Source organism: Capricornis sumatraensis, chromosome 5, assembly GCF_032405125.1.
Source record: "Capricornis sumatraensis isolate serow.1 chromosome 5, serow.2, whole genome shotgun sequence".
Lineage (NCBI taxonomy): Eukaryota > Metazoa > Chordata > Mammalia > Artiodactyla > Bovidae > Capricornis > Capricornis sumatraensis.
Genome location: NC_091073.1, coordinates 49,696,454 through 49,708,985, shown reverse-complemented (window position 1 = coordinate 49,708,985; position 12,532 = coordinate 49,696,454). Strand labels below are relative to the sequence as shown.

The following is a 12,532-nucleotide window of genomic DNA, read 5'->3' as shown; positions in this document are numbered from 1 at the left end:
TGTACAGTATCTCTGTTAGCATTAAATAACTTTGTTAAGGCAGCCATCTGTGTCACCCATGATGGATGCAAACAGAAATCTGAATGGCAGATGCCTTTTGGACATCTTTTTTTTTAGACACTATACATTATCCTGAATAATTGTAGCCTTTTCTTCCTGCTGAGGTCTTGCGAAATTTTTTCACCAGTTGGAACTTTAGTTTTGTCCCTGTTCCTGGCAATGTTTCTTGTAACATTCATTGGCTTTCTTCATTTGTGACTGGGCTAAATGTTTGGCCCCTACCTCCTTTTCCAGCAATGTATGCCTTTCAAGTTTAGGCAGAATTCCACAGAAAAGTAATTCACATTCAATACCATTTATGTCCTTTAAACAGATCCTTGAATTTGGGCCTCTGCAGCTGTTCTTCTCCTCACTTTGCTCCCTTAGTCACTACTGTTATTTGCTACCAGGATTCCACCTCTCCTGCTTTCTAACACTTCCTTGGCTGTATACAATCCCCAGGCCTGGTTTTCTTTTCTTTCTTTTTTTTAACAATCAAGTCAATATATTTTTAATGACAAAATGGTTAGTGTTAACCCTGTGTAACATGTGATCAGAAGTAGCTAAAGACCATGGGGTGGTAACTATCAGAAGTAATACTGGAAAGAGAATTACTTACAAAAAGAGCAATTTTCAAAAGAAAAAACTGAGCATTTCCTTTGGGAAGTATATTTAATATTTTATTATTAAGCAACTGGGGCAAAAAGGCCTGGTTTTCTAAACTGACAACTTATTATCCTGATAAGCTTATTTCTGTTAGAGATGCTAATGAGAACAGAGAGTATTAGAAACCTTCCTACCCAGGTGTCATCTGTGTATCTTAAGAGTGGGGCAGGCTTCTTTCCCTGACATTCAAGGTGACTGTAATGACACATTTAAGAGTGCATAGATGAACCAATAAGGAACATATTTGGAGTTGGAAGAGCCTCTGGACATTCCTGAAATCCCCAGTGTGTGCCAGCCTACTATTCTACTGCAAAACAAAGGCTACAAAGGTATTGTATATTTGAGTGAACTCCTTATCAGCATTCTATCCCAATTATGTAACTTTTAATTAAAGTACACTTTCAAGATCGAAAGTGACTCCAAAGTGAGTCTTCTCTAAATGATCACCAGTTTCCCCCAATCACTAGACTGAAGACGATGCATTTAATATACAGATATACATTTGCCCTGAAAAGCACTCTGGCAGTAGATAATCTTACTGGGGAACATTAATTCCAATTTGTGGCCATGGTAAACCATATTGTTTTCCAATGTTAAAAACATGTCCTCTTTAGCTGACTTTTATCCTTTTTAGAAACTTCTTGGCTATTCAGAGTTGGACTAAGTCAAAGGGATAACCTGAGATAGAAGTAAACTGTTTGAGGTGTATTTACCTGCTCTGTAAATATTGGTTTTCTTTTCCACTGCCATCCCTAATGCCAAGACAACCTTATCTGTGTGCTACAATAGTTCTTGGCCTTCTAGGATGCAGCCTCTTTGATAAAATGATCATAACTTAAACCTCCCAAGGAATATCCAATACATATAAAATTTCGCATTTGATTTCAGGACATTCATATACTCCAGGGACCCTCTGTGAGGCTGGCATAGATCTCAGTTTCTGCATTTGTGCTAATGAAGTAGTCTGCAAGTGTTGCTATAATATCACCTTGTTGGTGCACTTGCTTTATAAAAGACGTGTTCCACAGACTCACAGACATAGAAAACAAACTAATGGTAACCAAACAGAAAAAGCAGTGGAGGAGGGACAAATTAAGAGTTTGGAACTAGCAGATACACCCTATGTATACAAAATAGATAAGCAACAAGGACTAACTGTATAGCACAGACAACTGTATTCAATATCCTGTAATAAACCATGATGGAAAATAATTTGAGAAGCAATATATATATCTGAAACACTTTTATGCACACCCAAAACAAACCCAACCTTATAAATCAAATATACTTCAATTAAAATTTCAATAAATAAATAAAAATAAAAGGCTTGTTTCAGGTTTTAGAAATTTTTGAATGCTTAGAAACCTGCCACCCACCCAAAAAGATACCCATTTAATTTTATAATGGGTAGTGTAATTATTGTGAGAAAGAAATAGTGCCGTACAAATAAAGAATTTGAAACTGATTCCTGATGAGCAAACTCCTTAAAATATAAGAAGTTTCTGATATTCAGTTATTAAGTCATCTGTGATGAGTTCTGTCACTAACAGAAGACTCAGGTAACTCTATCTATATTCTAGTCAGCTCACATATATACAGTACATCCTTATATGGCAGCAGGCAGGCTGTTGTGTAGTGTGTGAGAAGGGGGAATTTGCTTTTTCTCGAAGCACTGCTAATGTGGGATTCCACTGAGAGACAACACAGTTCTGCTAAGGACATCTATCTAGGTCAAGGGTGTATGCATTCCCTTTATAATGCCAATTCAGTTTGAAACTAAAATAGATTTATTTTCCAATCTTTTCTGAATATTTCCAGTAATTACTGTAAAAAACAAAGCATGTATTTTTACATTTGTTTCTAAAGGAAATTTATTCTAGATATCCTATAGAAGTATTTTACCTACAATGTTTCTTTTATAAATTTAATGAACATCATTGTGAATAAAATTATATACACATAATATAACTTTTTATGAAGATTTTAAATTGGAAATATGCACAAATATAGATACATTTGCAGGTAAATTATTGGCATTGATTGAGGGCAAGTGCTAAATAAATGTTTTAATCATAATTTTGTTTTACAGCAGGACTGTATACTTTTGGAGTATTTACAGTAACTTCTCCAAAATCAAGTCTTCAAATTCAGTATTCTCCAAAAACAAATAAGCCTTGCTCACCATTCATTCAAATACTGGCTTCTGGACTTCCTCATGCCTAAAGTAAATAAAGAAATCTCTGAAAGGACTAATGTTTAGGATTTAATTTCATGGTCTCTTTCAGATGTGACCCTGGATTTTCTGGCCCAGCTTGTGAGATGGCATCCCAGACATTCCCAATGTTTATTTCTGAAAGCTTTGGCAGTTCCAGGCTCTCATCTTACCATAATTTTTACTCTATCCGTGGTGCTGAAGTCAGCTTTGGCTGTGGTGTCTTGGCCAGTGGTAAGGCCCTGGTTTTCAACAAAGATGGGAGGCGTCAGTTAATCACATCTTTCCTTGACAGCTCACAATCCAGGTGAGTTAAGGCAGAATGAAATACATACAGAAATAAGATAGCAAAGATTGAATTCATATCTATTAATTTTCTTTTTTTGTTGTTACTAATGTATGTGTGTATATATATATATATATATATCTTCTGATTTTCAGTCAAGATGAGAGGAAGCTTATAGTTTATATAGGGTTAATTTGCCCTAGTTTTTAGTAAATTAAAAGGCTCACTATGATTTTAAGATACTAATGACTGACTAGATTTTTTTAAAATATAAAATGTTAGCATCAAAACTGTTCTTAAGCCAAGGGCTAGTTAATTATTTATGTTGTTTTATTTATTTGGCAGCTTGCAGAATCTGATTAGATTTACCCTACATCTTCCCTTCCCCCAGTGCTTAATAATGTAGCAAGAAAATGATTGATTGACATTTTAAGTGTATATACACAAGTATATAGTATACAAATATGTGTAAACATATGGTTATATTTGTATAAATAGATGTCTATAAAATGCATGTATTGACCGCATCTTCTATATATATTCATATATATCTTAGTGAAATTGCTTACATTTTATAGAAGAGGGATGAATGGAAACCTACAGCTTTTGAGTAGTTTATTGAAATTGGTTCAAAATTCTTTAAAAGCCACAATGAATGTTTTAAATGTTTATGCACACTAATTATAGACAGTTCATATCTAGGTTTCTCCAGTTCACATTGAGGCTGGGAAGCAAGTCTGTTCTGAGCACGTGCAAAGCCCCTGACCAACCTGGTGAAGGTGTTTTATTACATTATTCTTATGATAATGGGATAACTTGGAAACTCTTGGAACATTATTCATATCTCAACTATCATGAGCCCAGGTATGTTGGAAAGCGTTTGAAAAAATGGGAGGATGATATTGCCTTCCTGAGGGAATCTTTGTTCAAGTGGTATAAGAGCCGATACTTTTGCATTGAGAGGTGGTAGGGATAAAGATTGATGCCTCTTGCAATGAAAAACTAGCAGGCTACATTCTTGTAATCTGTTTGCCCTGCTGACTTCTGGTAATTTGAAAAAATTTATTTTCATATTCTGAAATGTGTATCTAAGGGAAATATGTTTTTACATCTAGGAAAGAGAAAAATAATTAACACTTTTTTCCCTTCTGGGGAAGCCCTTTTTCAACTATAGTACAAACTATTAGAAAAGATTTTAATATAGTATTAAATTATAAATGCTGTTGACAAATATTTCTCAGCAATATATGATAAATTATAATAAATCATATGAGATGATAACTCATAAAATCTTATGACTGATTTTTTTTAATTTGCATGTAACATAATTGAGTTATAAGTACAAAGATATTTTTCTAGCATATATAGCATACCTGGCAAAGATGGAGTGGAGGCTGTATTTAAAGCCCTTTCTTCAGGCCACTTCTATTTTTCTTTGGCTTATATATTTCACAGTCTACAGTCACAATTGTGAGATTTAAGTTTTACTTGAAGCAGAGCCATCTTTGGCTAGTGATAATCACCATTTGTGATACAATTTCAGATATGTCCAAAGAGTCACCTCCTTTTCTAGAACACTTTTTGACCTGCTGACTGCAATTCCTTTAAAATAGCAGAAGAGGAAGATGGGAAAGTTAAAATAGCACTAGAGTAGGTATCCCTGGCTTATATCCACTGTCAAATATAAAGAGCTAATAAATTTTGCCTTCCTGTAAGTATATACATGTTAAACATGGCAAGATGTGAGAAAGAGTTGAGACTTTGGGCACTGAAGTGTACACTGGCATCATAGCAAAAAAACAGGGGCAATGATGATTTTATATACTTTGAAGTTTTGTTTAGAGCTATCCCTATATTTAAGTATTTGCAAATACATGAGAGCTTTTATTGATATTTTCATTAGAAAATGAGGTAGCATGTAATAGTGATAGTATTTAACAACTATTATGAGTAGTAAATATTATATGTTATAAAATTTAAGAATGCACCAAATGTGTTGAATCTATTCCCTCTAGGGGTAGGCACAAGACTAAACTCAATGTTCTCACTCAGTAGAGACATATGAATCCTAAAGAAACATTTTGTAGACTCTCCATAATAAGCATTAAAAGAAAATCTAGCAAAACTCAAGGTGGTAATAAAAAAATAATGAAAGCGTGAAGAAAATATCATTGTCCTAAGTTAAATTGGCCTAAAATACATTTTTTTCTAACAAAGATAGTTTCAAATTCAGTAATCAATTTGAGGCATGAAATTTAATTAATCTTTGTTGATATGAAAAATAATTATAGATTTAATGTGCTATTGCAAAGGTACGTTTAATCTTGCCTGCCATTTGACAGGAACATTTTTCTTCTAAGCAGAATCAAGGTGGCTTTTCAACACTAGGTATGTGCACAGCTTGAAAGATTAAGATCAGAGTGGAGATTTTTTTTTAATGGAGAATATGGTAGTGGTACCAAGAATACTTTCATTTTATATATATTGCCTCTGTCCAAGAGACTCTTCCTTCCTCTTATATAAATATTAATAAAGGGTAACATAGCAGAAGTAGAATTTGATATATTCTAGATACTAAATTACATTTTATATGTTAAATAATACAGACCATGTAAACTTGCCATAAGACAGTTAATTATATCTTCATGCCTTCAGCCATTTGCTGAGTTTTCTTCAGTATAAATGGCTATCTGTAATTGCTGTGAATTTCATATTGTCCCTTTCTGCCATGATTGTTAGAAAATGAAGTGTGATCCCTATTAGATATGCTAGTTGGCTAACTACTGTTATTCCTAGCTGATTTCTAATAATTTGCTTACCTGTAGTTCTCTCAATAAATGAAGAGTTCTGCTTGTTATTTATATTTATAAAAGTTAAAGTCAGTATATATCTGAGTTAATCTTTTAACTCTAACTGATTAGACTGTCTTGTAAACTAATTGGCATTCTTATTAATATAAAACTTTATATTGTTGGTGGAACTTACATTATTCTAGATTTTTCTTAATTATGGGGCTTGTTTTTTTATTCTAAAATTATAAAGTCTAACAATATTTTATTTTTGTCTTGATTATTGATTATAAGAAATCCGTGAACTTAGTACATATCCAAAAAAGGAAACTTGAAACAGAAAGTTGACTTAAATTCCTGGGTTTTCATCTAGAAATAGTCAGATCAAATGGTTCCATAGCTTTACTAGCCAGTTACTGTAATAGGTATCGAGTAGGAAAAACAGAGACTCCCACCCTACCTGAAGATATAATGTAGTGATAAAGAACACAGACTCTAGAGCAGTGTTCACTAGATCCATACCCTGGCATTGTCACTTAAAAGCTGCTTAACCTAAAAGAAAATCTTTAACCTCATTTTGCCTTTGTGTTCGAATCTCTATCAGAGTATACTGATAATATGTACTTATTCTATGCAGAAAGAATTTATTAAGTCCTTTTTATATACCAGATACCAGATTCTAGGTGCCAAGATAAAATAGTGAAAAACAGAAAGTCTATGACTTTGCCTTAAGGATAGTATTATCCCAGTTTCACAGATGAAGATGCTGAAGTGCATAGAGGTTAAATACCTTCCCTGCAGCTGCAAAGTTGTCAACCATTAGGTGCCAAGAGTCTGATTACAGACTCACAGTCTTAACATCTCTGCTGATGAAAATATCGGTCACTTCAATTACTGTTATCACACACATATACACTTTATTTTCTTTAAAATTTCCTGAGAAATTCTACTTCTCATTTGTTAATTTTTAACATTGTGTATAGTTTCATCAGAGAGAATAATACCTGCTTTTAAAATTATTAATATAAAATTATAATTTTGTAATAACAATGCTAATACAATAACATTATTAAATTAATGTATGATATTTTTATTGTTAAGCCAGTTTGAATATAGTTTGATTATTTTATTATTTCTTTGCTATGTTGACATAAATAATATTTAATTATTTAATATTTAGAAATAATAAGGTGAGGATTACTGAAATAAATTTTATTCTTTAATAAACTCACATTGGTTAAAATATTAGCAAATTATGTACTTAAAAATAATAAACTTATGGTAACTATGTCTTTTTAGCTTAAGAAATGCTTTTTAGTTTATATTTCTGTATTTAAACATTGATTTACCCTATTTAAAAAGTCTGTTTACTCACATTTCATAAAGTCCTACCACTTTTTTACTATTTATATCATCAATGATTGTAATCAGGTTATTCCACCCCATATTTTCATGAACAGATTATTTAAAGAAAAATAGACTTTATTTTTAAAAGTTTCAGTACACAAAAATTATATTTTCAAGATGTGATTTAATGCTTCTTTGTGTAATAACTAAAAAATCAACATAATACAAATATGAAAATCAGTCTAATTTTTCAGTAAATCCAGACTTAGACTTTGAAGTTTTTAAGTAATTTTTTTCTAAGTTATCCAACTAGTTACCTGCCTTAGGGAGTTTTTATTTGCTCAGTAGGAAAAAGATTCAGTCCTTTCAGTGTGTGTTAACGCAGACAACTCTCCTGGTGTTTAATTGTACATTGATGGAGATAAATGTTCCATTTGCCATTCGCTTCACATCTCACCTTGTGTATGGATGTGAGCAGCATGGTACTGTGATTTATGGAGCTTTCAAGCAGATGTCATTGCAGTGGCAATTAATGTATGGTTCCTGCTGCTGTGTACAATGATTGCTCCTGGAAATTAGATATTATTCTTAATTTTTTTCCCCATTTGTCAGATACAGGTTTGTTGTCATAGCCACCAAGACAGAGCAAGCGACCTCGCACACTATGCTAAACTCATGGGAATGAGAAAGTGCCATGGTTCCTACCAGTCCAAAACTATAATGTGTGTAACAAGCTGCCAATATTCTTTACCAAACTTAGGCGAATCTTGCCACATTGACAACTGTATTTTATTGGGTTAGTGTCTCACAACTGAGTGAAAGGAGTCATATTTTTGGATGTATCAAGAAGACTTTGTTGCAGTCAGACAAGAAACTGGAAAATCTCAAAAATGTTTGTCATAGTGGGAGAATTATTTTTTCAAATATTATGCTTCAGAAAACAAGATCCTGCTATAAATGTTTGTATTTTAAGACACCAAAATAATCCAAATTTTTACTTCTGTTTTCTGCTTTAGAATAATCTCTGTAGAATTACCAGATGATGCAAGACAGTTTGGAATTCAGTTCAGATGGTGGCAACCATACCATTCTTCCCAGGGAGAGGATGTATGGGCTATTGATGAGATTATCATGACATCTGTACTTTTCAACAGCATTAGTCTTGACTTCAGCAATCTTGTGGAGGTCACTCAGTCTCTGGGATTCTACCTTGGAAATGTTCAGCCGTACTGTGGCCATGACTGGACCCTTTGGTAAGGATTTCATCTTTGTTCTTGTTGTTACATTTTGCATTCAGGATTGAAACACAAAGATGACCTTCCAGTCCATCTAGCACTTAGTCTTTTGTATTAATTGAACATGAACCATTTGAAAAGTCATTATTATGTCTATAAGTAAGTTATCTTGGAAAAGAAGACTGAAAACAAAATAGTGATAGATTTAAAGATGAATCTTACTGTGTTTATTAATCTTGAATTTTTACTTTCCTACCATTACACATAAAAACCCTCTTCACCAAGTGTTAATATCTAAAGTGACTAACCTATTCTCCCTTCAAGGTGGTCCATCATGATCACAGTGAAAATTGAAATCACTTTAATGACTATTTTAATAAAATTTCTCATGAGATGTTTTATTTTCATGCTGTCTTACATAAAGTCCAAGAAGTTTTTCCATCCCTGATTTGTTTACTAAGATCTCCTTTGTTTTAAAATTAATTTATTTTAGTTGGAGGCTAATTACTTTTATCGAGATTGGACCAGTGACTTGTATAGCTAATGTCAGTGGAGTTTCAAGATTGTAGAATCTCTTAGTCAAAATACCTTTCATTCTTAGATTTGTTTCTCCCTATGATCATATGCAAACTTAATTATACATTAAGTGGTAAATGAATAATTTAAGACTGTGATTATTACTTCAGAAACATCGGTAGGATGACACAATAGTGATTAACTAGAGTCAGGAGGTGGCCACTTTAGATATCTAGGAGGAGGCTATGTTTGGGTAATTCAGAGAGTGGATACAATGCATTCCACCAATTGGGAAGTAAAAGAACGGGAAGTTCCAGGCACTTGAAGACCTGAAGGAAGAGCATTCAGCTACAGGAACCTTTGTAGTGCAAAGACTCCCATAGCATGAGTGACTGTGGCATGTTCAAAAATCAGGAAGCGATTCATGGGGTTGCAAAGAGTCGGACACGACTGAGTGACTGAACTGAACTGAACTGAACTGATGCCAGTGGTGCTGGAGCCTCAGGGATGAGGGAGCAAATGTCAGAAATGAAAGTCAAGAGAAGTGCAGAAGCCTGATCAGGTAGGAGTTTCTAGGCTTAGAGATGCTACATTAAAACTCAGGTCTGTAAAATCTCAAAACTCACAGCCTTCATAATTGTGCATACTACCCCTCTCTGGGTTCCCTTAGAACTGTAAGCATGATTGAAGAATAATTTTCTGAGTCTTTTACTTTCTCTTGAGTCATGGTCAGACCAATTTAATTTCTCCAGATGAATCTCACCAAAAGCTATTCACTGCAATTGTCTCCAGAGAGCAAATCATAAATGACCCATCAGTGACCTTATCATAATTAGAGGTAAATTTTACACACCATTGCACATAAAATTACCTTTGATGGGAACTGTGCATGGACAGTCACATCTCACACAGCAGGCTGAAATTCTAGCATCAAAATGACAGCTAATGGAATGGAAGTACAGCTGATCACTTTTGCTGTGAGCACTGTCCAACTAGATAAAATGAAATTTCTATATGACAAAATATAAAAGGTTATATTCTGTATTTTCTAGTTGATAGCCTCAGATGCTTGTTTTTGTGCATGTTCTTTCTTAGTCCCAGAGTCTTCAAAGAAAATAAAGGGGTGAAGCAAATAAGATACAAAGATGTAAAGCAAAATGAGAGTTCTTGGAATTTTATGGTTCTGAAATTTTAAATTGACCTGAATTAACCACCATCCAAATTGATCTTATATCATAAACTGTATCCCCCAAGTTTGTTTAGCAGTTTTTCTTTCCAGCACTTTTAATACAACAAAGAATCATATCACGAATGCAAGTCCTGTATCATGTTTATTTTTTCATAAATAGTTCACATCTGCTCAAATAAACTCCAAAGTTGCTGAGCATTTTAATTTAACACTTGGGTTGAATGCATGATAACAGCAGTTTAATTTCTGTGCTTTGATCAAAACCCTAAGAACAATATTCTTTCACACAAGCCTGATGAATATTCTTAACCCACCACTGCTTTAATTGGTGGAGATACATTTACTTTGTGAAAGTACAATCACAGTAATTATAGAAAGCCATAAGAAAATATAAATAATTGTACAATCCCCATGGGCACCTTGAGCAACACCATAGGAGTTTTATTAACAGCCACATGTGCGCAATCAGATTTGACTTTCTGATCTTCTCTGAAACGAAAAGGAGTTGTCCTGGTTATGAAACAACAGAGAATATACTCTGGTGGTGATAATGAGACTAGAGAAACACATTAACCACTTTAATAAGGACATGAAAAATGCTCTCTACTCATTAAAATGAAACAACATGGAAGGTTTCAAACTGTTCCCATTTTCTTAGCCAGTGAATCAGAATAAAGCCTCTTTTAATGACACTGTTTTCTCTCTGCTGCTGTTGAGGAATATATTGTCCAAGTTCAGTGTGAACTCATTTTAGTAATGTTTTTCAGAAACACTTATTACGATATTAAAATTCAAATGATGATATTGACCAACTATTTATCTTAACTCCCTAGTCCTAAAACAAGTTGTTGTTGTTTTTTTTCTTTTTTAATGTAAAACCTTTGGAGCATGTTATCTTATTAAGTAAAAATTTTTTGAACATGTTCAAATATGTGGCCTCTGGGCCTTCAATGACCTTGCTTCTCTCAAGGGAAATCTTGAAATGTATATATGTTTGCCACAAATGACTGGTGTTAAATTAATTATTGTTGGCTTTTCCCAGCTGTGAGTTCATTTGGTTCTCATTTTCTAACTTATGACTTTCCATGGGCATGGATTCCTGTTACTGAGAGTGTTCTCCAGGGAAAACCTGGACAATTGCTTTTTCATTAGAAGAACTACAGTCAATATGCTGTAAATCACTTTACAGTGTGTCATATTAGAGCACGTTTTTCCATGTGGAAATGAATTGCTTTTAATTATTTGTAGTACTTTCCTTTCTTCCATGCATAGTCTCTGAAATCAGAACCTCTGTCTGCTTTATGTTCTAAAGATAGTCTTTGAAGCCCCTTCCATGTATTTTAAGATCACTAAGGGAATTATTTTAATTGATGTTTATTAAAGGTGAATTGACCAATGCTATTAGAGATAATAGAAGGCTTCCCTGGTGGCTCAGAGGTTAAAGCGTCTGCCTCCAATGCAGGAGACCCAGGTTCGATCCCTGGGTCAGGAAGATCCCCTGGAGAAGGAAATGGCAATCCACTCCAGTATTCTTGCCTGGAGAATCCCATGGACAGAGAAGCCTAGTAGGTTACAGTCCATGGAGTCGCAAAGAGTCGGACATGACTGAGCGACTTCACCTCATTAGAGATAATACCAAGGCACATTTACATTCCTCTCTCTTATCTAGTAGACTAGCTTAAGTACACAGGTGGGAAGGAATTGCTGTTTATTATGCAGAGTTTTTTTTTTTTAATGTAGAGTTTTAGTTTCAAAATGTGTAAAACTGTGAGAGGATGGTCATTATAGCATATTAGAATTGGCAGTTGGTTTTAGTAGAAGACATAAAGAGTTTTCCAGACAATGAAAGACTAAAGGAGTGCAGCACAACTAGATGGGCTTTACAAGAAATGTGTTAAAGGAGCATCTTCAAGCTGAAACAAAATGGCTCTAATTGATAACAGGAAAACATGTAATAGAATAAATCTCACTGGTAAAAGTAAATGTATAGTTAAATCAAAACACTCTCATGTTGTAGTGTTTGCATGCTTGCTAAGTCATTTCAGTTGTGTCCAACTCTTTGTGACAACTATGGACCATAGCCCACCATGTCCATGGGATTCTCTAGGTAAGAATACTGGAGTGCGTTGCCATGCCTTCCTCCAGGGGATCTTCCTGATCCAAGGATCAAACCCATGTCTCTTATGTCTCCTGCATTGGAGAGTTGGTTCTTTCCTGGAAAGCCTTATGTTGTAGTGGTGGAAGGTAAATCAC

The 12,532-nt window shown here is 34.0% G+C and overlaps 1 protein-coding gene and 1 non-coding gene across 3 annotated transcripts in view; both read left to right on the top strand.

Moving 5' to 3' along the window:
* RELN (reelin) overlaps nucleotides 1-12,532 on the top strand; it is a 536,845-nt gene that overhangs the window by 356,572 nt on the left and 167,741 nt on the right. For both annotated transcript variants that reach the window (XM_068972809.1, XM_068972810.1), the window contains exons 18-20: nucleotides 2,991-3,224; nucleotides 3,906-4,067; nucleotides 8,356-8,592. In XM_068972809.1, the coding sequence (XP_068828910.1) occupies nucleotides 2,991-3,224; nucleotides 3,906-4,067; nucleotides 8,356-8,592 (633 nt within the window). The remainder of the gene's footprint in view (nucleotides 1-2,990; nucleotides 3,225-3,905; nucleotides 4,068-8,355; nucleotides 8,593-12,532) is intronic.
* TRNAW-CCA (transfer RNA tryptophan (anticodon CCA)) lies at nucleotides 11,700-11,772 on the top strand. The gene has a single exon. It is a non-coding gene; the product is annotated as a tRNA-Trp (tRNA).